An 8,709-nucleotide genomic window follows, 5' to 3' on the forward strand; every position below is an offset into this window, starting at 1 on the left:
ATACATATATATACACAAAAACCCTTTTTACTATTTCTATCTACCTTTGAATCATGCTCTTAATCACTGTTCAATAATGTATGGATTGTATTTATATGTATTTATTATATGTATTTATTTATGTCATCTTATCATTACTTGTACTCAATCTACTGTCCTATGTGTGACTGTAAATCTACTGTTAGCACACACTAACAATAGTTCAGCTTTGACACACGTGTCTGGTGTGCTTATGATCAATACAACACTCAAAAGTTCGTTTAGCATGTCCTTGTAACATAAATGGCCTTTAACATTTTATTTTCAAGTATCTCTGAGGAGTTATGTCGTGAACTTACTCTTAAACTAAAGCTAACTGTATTTTGCTTCGTCACCGTGGTTACCCTCGGACCAACGTCCGCCATCTTAGAAAATACCATGAATGTGACTCGTTTTTAACTCATAACATTTACAAAACAGACCTTAGCTTAACATTGCTTACTCTAAAAGGTACAGAATAAATTCTATTACTGCTTGTATGTGTTATATGCAAACAAGCTTACCTGCAAAACAATTAGCACGGCGTTACAACTGGAGCTTGATGCATATGCTTCTTTTCATATCACGTACTGACAGACTTATTCTACGGCGCCAGCTACTGATACCAACGGCACCAAGCGCCCTCTGCTGGTGTAACTAAATATCGCGTGCTGCATAGAAATGCATAGAAAACCTTGACATCACAAAAAATTAGTCTATAAACAGTATTTAAATCGAGTTTTCTGACCTTAAAGAGTTTTTAATGGGGGGCAACTATTTTAGTCAAAGTAAATCACTTAGTGCCACACTTATATAGATGTATGTATGTATATATATATATATATATATATATATATATATATATATATATATATATATATATATATATATATATATATATATATATATATGTATGTATCCATCCATCCATCCATCCATTTTCTACGGCTTATTCCCTTCGGGGTCGCGGGGGGCGCTGGAGCCTATCTCAGCTACAATCGGGCGGAAGGCGGTGTACACCCTGGACAAGTCGGCACCTCATCACAAGGCCAACACAGATAGACAGACACACACTCACATTCACACACTAGGGCCAATTTAGTGTTGCCAACCAACCTATCCCCAGGTGCATGTTTTTGAAGGTGGGAGGAAGCCGGAGTGCCCGGAGGGAACCCACGCAGTCACGGGGAGAACATGCAAACTCACACAGAAAGATCCCGAGGCTGTCTACCGCGGGCCTACTTCGGCCCACCGCGTCTTCAATTTGCAATTTGGCCCATGAGAGGGCTACAGTTCAATGAGCAATTTGGCCTTAGCAGTATTTATATCATATATAAATAGCCCGCAGTCTGATATTCTGCCATTTTGTCGCCATCTGGAGGGAAAAATAAAGTAATTCAAACAATAAATGAACTTGGACAAAATGTATGACCCAACCCAAACAACCTTCAATAGTCATGGTGCAGAAAAAAAAATCAACCAGCACAAAAATTCAACAAACATGGTCACACATACCACAACCTGCTTATTGAACTTTGTGGATATTAAAAAAAACGGGACCAGCAGTAGAAAATTGATGGACCATTTGAAGGGATGATGGGAAAAATGCAAAACACTCTCCACACTTATCCATGTTTGGCGTATTTAAGCTGATATATAATGTATATATATATATATATATATATATATATATATATATATATATATATATATATATATATATATATGTATATATGTATATATATATATATATATATATATATATATATATATATATATATATATATATATATATATATATATATATATATATACATATATGTGTATATATATATATATATTTAATATATATATATATATGTGTATATATATATATATATATATATATATATATATATATATATATATATATATATATATATATATATATATATATATATATATATATATATATATACACCATGGCAAAAAAAGAAGAATTCAACATTCGACGTCACTATGGGGAGTTTTGACGGAGCAGAAACGTGCGAACTTGTTGGGAGTTTCCTCCTCTCCCAGCTCGCTAGCCTCAACCTGAACCTTGGTATTTACCGTGATGACGGACTGGCAGTGTGTCGCGCCTCGCCAAGGAGCAGCGAGAATACCAAGAAGCGTATATGCCAAATCTTCAAAGGGAACGGCCTACGGATCACGATTGAAGCCAACAAGCAAACCGTCAACTTCCTCGACGTCACTTTCAACCTGAGGAATAACAGCTACCAACCATTCACGAAACCCAACACAACACTCCAATACGTGCACCATGACAGCAACCACCCACCCACCACCACAAAAAGAATACCTACCGGAATTAATAAAAGACTATCGATGCTGTCATCTAGCAAAGCTGAATTCGACAAAGCAACCCCCCCGTACCAAAAAGCACTTGATGAAAGCGGATACAACTTCACTCTCACCTACGAACCCACGCCAGGGAACCAACCAAAAAGGAGCAGAAAACGAAACAACATTATCTGGCATAACCCCCCATACAGCAAAAACGTCTCAACTAATATTGGCCACAAATTCCTCACCCTGATCGACAAACACTTCCCCAAAGGCAACACCCTAAGAAAAGTATTCAACAAGAACAACATTAAATTGAGCTACAGCTGCATGAACAACATGCGACAAATCATTTCAAACCACAATAAAGCAATTGAAAAGGAGCCGCCCACCACCAGGCAGAACGACTCCAAAACTGACAAAGGCTGTAACTGCCGCAAGAAACCTGATTGCCCTCTCAACGGGGGGTGCTTACAACCATCAGTTGTTTACCAAGCAAAGGTAACACGCAAGGACATTAACACATCCGACACATATGTAGGATTAACTGAGGGAGAATTCAAAACCAAATGGAACAATCACAAAGCTTCTTTCAGAAGCAAAAGCCTGCGGAACACTACAGAACTCAGCAAACACATTTGGAATCTCAAAGACAACAATGTTGAATATTCAATAACATGGCAAATTCTTGCATCCAGCACACCTTACAACAGTGGTAATAAAAGATGCAACCTATGCTTAAAAGAGAAACTGTTTATCATATACCGTCCAGACTTGTCATCCCTCAACAAGCGCAGCGAAATTGTATCAGCATGCCGTCACAGAAGGAAACACCTCCTAGGTAACACATGAGCCAATCACCACGCCCCCACGCCTGCCTGTACCCACCCGCTCTGTGCCCTATATAAACCATGGTATGTGAATGCTTCCATTAAAATCTCCTGAGGATTGAGGAAACCCCTCATGAAACAGGCCTGTAGAGATGAAATAGTCTTGTGATTTTTTTTCCCCACACATACATTTTACGCTCTACCACGGTATCGAGCACTATTTTTTTTGATAATCTAATTAAGACATATATATATATATATATATATATATATATATATATATACATATATATATCAGACCCACTCGACATCCATTGGGGGGGGGGGTTACCCACATATGCGGTCCTCTCCAAGGTTTCTCATAGTCATTCACCGACGTCCCACTGGGGGGAGTTTTTCCTTGCCCGTATGTGGGCTCTGTACCGAGGATGCCGTTGTGGCTTGTGCAGCCCTTTGAGACACTTGTGATTTAGGGCTATATAAATAAACATTGATTGATTGATTGATTGATATATATATATATATATATATATATATATATATATATATATATATATATATATATATATATATATATATATATATATATATATATATATATATATATATATATATATGTGTGTATGTATATATATATATATATATATATATATATATATATATATATATATATATATATATATATATATATGTGTGTATGTATATATATATATATATATATATATATATATATATATATATATATATATATATATATATATATATATATATATATATATATATATATATATACATATGTATCAGTGGCGTGCAGTCACTAGAGGCAGGGGAGGCACGGCCTCACCTGCCATCATGGAAAGAAAAAAATACGTAAAAAGAAAAAAAATTAATTAAATTGTTATATGTATCCAGTGATTATACTGAAGTTATTTTCCATTTAACTTCAACAGTTTTAGATTATTTTTATTTTTATTTTCACATTTGCCGTTCAAATACTGAGAAGAGACGGTGCGGTGATCAGCAGCCAGTTGAGGCACGTCACTCAGTTGTGCCTCAACATGGATTTTGCGCAATGACTCGGCTAACTGCTGGCCTGCTGTGCAGTGAGACCGTATTGCTAAATTAATTATATTATACATTTCCATAGTTTAGTTAGCTGAGGTATATAATGTACAGTGTATTTTGTCAACAACTGTATGTGTGTAACGTATTTCTTGTGCTGAGCGATCATAAAACTGGAGGCTCGTCTCATAACCCCGCCTCCTGGTGCCAAGCACCTCCGCCGCAGAATGCACCGCCCAACGGGAGCGCCACACCAACCAAAGCCCACACCCAAACCCTCCACGTGCAAGACCGAATCCACCCAAAAAAAGTCACTTAACAAGAAGCCAAAAAGTGCAAAAACAACAATGCTCGCGCCGCGCGCCGGAGGAGCCGTGAACAGGGACACAACATTAGGTACACCTGCAGACTGCAGCGCGGATTTTATATTTCATTCATTCACAACTCTTCCAACACGAACACAACTGCTCCCGCACTTATAAGTAAAGGTAAGACCATAATAACGTTTTTTTTATTAAATGTGCTTTTTTGTGTGCTACAGTTTGTAAGTGTAAAGTTAAAGTTAAGTATACCAATGATTGTCACACACACACTAGGTGTGGTGAAATTTGTCCTCTGCATTTGACCCATCCCCTTGTTCACCCCCTGGGAGGTGAGGGGAGCAGTGGGCAGCAGCGGCGCCGTGCCTGGGAATAATTTTTGGTGATTTAACCCCCAATTCCAACCCTTGATGCTGAGTGCCAAGCAGGGAAGAATGCTGGTATGAGCTTTTAAACATAACCCGTTAACTGCTGCCAATCACATGGTGAATAAGATACTCTTTAGGGTTCATATGTTTGTAAATCTGACTGTGATGAAGTCAGTGCCTCACCTGCCATGAACCTCACCGCACGCCACTGATATATATATATATATATATATATATATATATATATATATATATATATATATATATATATATATATATATATATATATATATATATATATATATATCAATCAATCAATCAATCAATGTTTATTTATATAGCCCTAAATCACAAGTGTCTCAAAGGGCTGCACAAGCCACAACGACATCCTCGGTACAGAGCCCACATACGTGCAAGGAAAAACTCTATATATATATATATATATATATATATATATATATCTATAGATATCTATATATATATATATATATATATATATATATATATATATATATATATATATATATATATATATATATATATATATATATATATATATATATTAAGTCTGTCAACTTTAATGATAAATGATAAATGGGTTATACTAGCCTGTGATTAATAAAATCAAATATGAATGAAGATTGATTACGCGTGAATTTATTACACAGTCTGTGTTTCAAAACAGAACTTTGGATAAAACTAAGCTAACCTGTTGCTATCGCAGCAAAAAAAACGTTTTTATCATCAGCGCACATCAAGTTTAACATACCATCTCGACGGTGTTGTCAATCCTCTTGGCGACTTCTTTTGTAAACAGCCACCAGCGACAAATCTAATTACTTTCCCTGTGGTTTTTGGAGACTTTTTTGTGTCTTGGAGAGGTTTTTGTGTCTTGGAGACACAATTGAGGGTCCTAATCATCACTTTTGGATGATAGCTACATGAGGAAGGTACATTTGGTCATTTTCAGAAAATGTGTAATGACAGTGATAGATTTGAGACAACACAACACTGTCAAAATTCACATACTCAAGAACTAAGGACACCGAATATAGTGTATTTGTTGCAGTAATACATTTGAGAAACAACCAATTGAGTTTCCAGGGGAAAAGTTTCACTAGAGATTTTATTTTGAAAATGTTCCCCATGTACAAGCTTCCTGCCAAGCTGAAGGTGTGCCTGAATGATGGGTGCGGTCTTCACTGGTCAGGTGTATTCATGTCACACCGAAGAACAGGAAGCTTTTATTTCACTGTTTTTTTGTTTTTGTCTGTAGGAAAACGTGACATTTTTTGAACGGACCATTTTGAATATTTGAAACGATGGAGCGTCTCAAGTTAGTTTTGCATTATTTCCAGTCCAACTCTGAATCCATCTCCAACGGGATTTGTGTGGTCCTGGCCCTGGTCAGCGTGAAGCTTTACACAAGTCTGGACTTCAACTGTCCCTGCCTTCCGCTCTACAACAAAGTCTACTCCTTAGGCGTGATGGTGGTCCCGCCCATCATCCTCTTCTTCCTGGGGGTCCTGGTCAACCGACACACCGCCGTCATGATGGACGAGTGGATGAGACCGGTCGGAGAAAGGTCCAAAAATCCAGCTGTGGTCAAGTAAGTCTTCAAACTGCCAACTAAATTTTTGTTTTTAAATTTTGACAATAAAATATTATTTCTCACGTTGTCAATATGAAGCAATGTAGTTCATTGATTAATCATGACCAATAAGTAATTGTTTAATTCCTAACCAGCATTTATTTGATCAAAATTATAGGACGTATGAGATTTATTTTTTTTCCGTAATAGGCTGAAACCAATTCAACGTAGAAATGATAGGTGAAATGTTATGTTTTCAGTGGCAAAACGTACTATTATTGGTAGTGCTGTCAAGTGATTTAAAAAGAGCATGCAATTCATTTATTAATATCACATTAGGGCAGCACGGTGGAAGAGGGGTTAGTGCATCTGCCTCACTATACGAAGGTCCTGAGTCATTATCATCATCGGCAGTCACTCGTAGTCGAGTATGACTGTCCTCAGAATGGTCGTGAGTTCAATCCCGGCCTCGGGATCTTTCTGTGTGGAGTTTGCATGTTCTCCCCGTGACTGCGTGGGTTCCCTCCGGGTACTCCGGCTTCCTCCCACCTCCAAAGACATGCACCTGGGGATATGTTGATTGGCAACACTAAATTGGCCTTAGTGTGTGAATGTGAGTGTGAATGTTGTCTGTCTATCTGTGTTGGCCCTACGATGAGGTGGCGACTTGTCCAGGGTGTACCCCGCCTTCCGCCCGATTGTAGCTGAGATAGGCTCCAGCGCCCCCCGCGACCCCGAAGGGAATAAGCGGTAGAAAATGGATGGATGGATGGATCACATTAAAAAAATATATTAAAATACCTCAACAAATATTTTCTTTTTAAATTAATTACATTATTGTTGCAGATCAAAAGATTGATATAGTGTATATTAGGGTTTTTCACTCCCGATATGATCCCAATATTTGAGTCTTGAATATTGGCTCATACTGAGATTGGTTTGATACAATATCAGAAATGAACCATTTATACTTTTATTATTTTGTAGTGTGGAATGTTAGAAATTTGATCAAGTAAAAATAGTCTACTTGTTTGATACTTGTTGGATACTTGTTTATACTGACAAATGTGCCTTTTTAGACTGCACTATTGTTTAATGAAAACCACTAATTACATATGTCTAGCTTGTGTGTTATCGTGTACTTAGCAGTTGTGAGGCAGGTACTGTAGGTCCTAGTAGCCTATAGCCTAGCATGTTTACCCTTTGTAAATGACTTCACTAAAATAAAAAAATAAAAATAAAAATAAAATATATATATATATACATACATATATATATGTATATATATACACACACGGTATTTATACACACAGTATATGTTGTCTGTCTATCTGTGTTGGCCCTGCGATGAGGTGGCGACTTGTCCAGGGTGTACCCCGCCTTCCGCCCGATTGTTGCTGAGATAGGCTCCAGCGACCCCGAAGGGAATAAGCGGTAGAAAAATGGATGGATGGATATATATATATATATATATACATACAGTATTATGTATATATATATATATATATCCATCCATCCATCCATTTTTCTACCGCTTATTCCCTTCATATATATATATATATATATATATATATATATATATATATATATATATATATATATATATATATATATATATATATATATATATATATATATATATATATATATATACACATACATATACACATACACATATACACACACAAAATATATATATATATATTCATATGTATACATATATAGAAATATATATGTATATATATAAATATATATACTGTACATACATATATATATATATATATATATATATATATATATATAGATATAGATATAGATATATATACACACATGTATACATTAAGGGTGTGGGAAAAAATCGATTCGAATTCGAATCGCGATTCTCACGTTGTGCGATTCAGAATCGATTCTCATTTTTAAAATTTTTTTTTTTTTTTTTACTTTTTTTTTTTTAAATTAGTCAATCCAACAAAACAATACACAGCAATACCATAACAATGCAATCCAATTCCAAAACCAAACCCGACCCAGCAACACTCAGAACTGCAATAAACAGAGCAATTGAGAGGAGACACAAACACGACATAGAACAAACCAAAAGTAGTGAAACAAAAATGAATATTATCAACAACAGTATCAATATTAGTTACAATTTCAACATAGCAGTGATTAAAAATCCCTCATTGACATTATCA

The 8,709-nt window shown here is 35.9% G+C and overlaps 1 protein-coding gene across 1 annotated transcript in view; it reads left to right on the forward strand.

The window, feature by feature from the left end:
• The first annotated feature begins 6,245 nt into the window (after positions 1-6,245).
• Positions 6,246-8,709, forward strand: part of calhm3 (calcium homeostasis modulator 3) — a 15,832-nt gene continuing 13,368 nt past the window's right edge. Inside the window, exon 1 of the mRNA XM_062058956.1 lies at positions 6,246-6,532. Coding sequence (XP_061914940.1) covers positions 6,246-6,532 — 287 coding nt within the window. The remainder of the gene's footprint in view (positions 6,533-8,709) is intronic.

Source organism: Entelurus aequoreus, linkage group LG09 (genome assembly GCF_033978785.1).
Source record: "Entelurus aequoreus isolate RoL-2023_Sb linkage group LG09, RoL_Eaeq_v1.1, whole genome shotgun sequence".
Lineage (NCBI taxonomy): Eukaryota > Metazoa > Chordata > Actinopteri > Syngnathiformes > Syngnathidae > Entelurus > Entelurus aequoreus.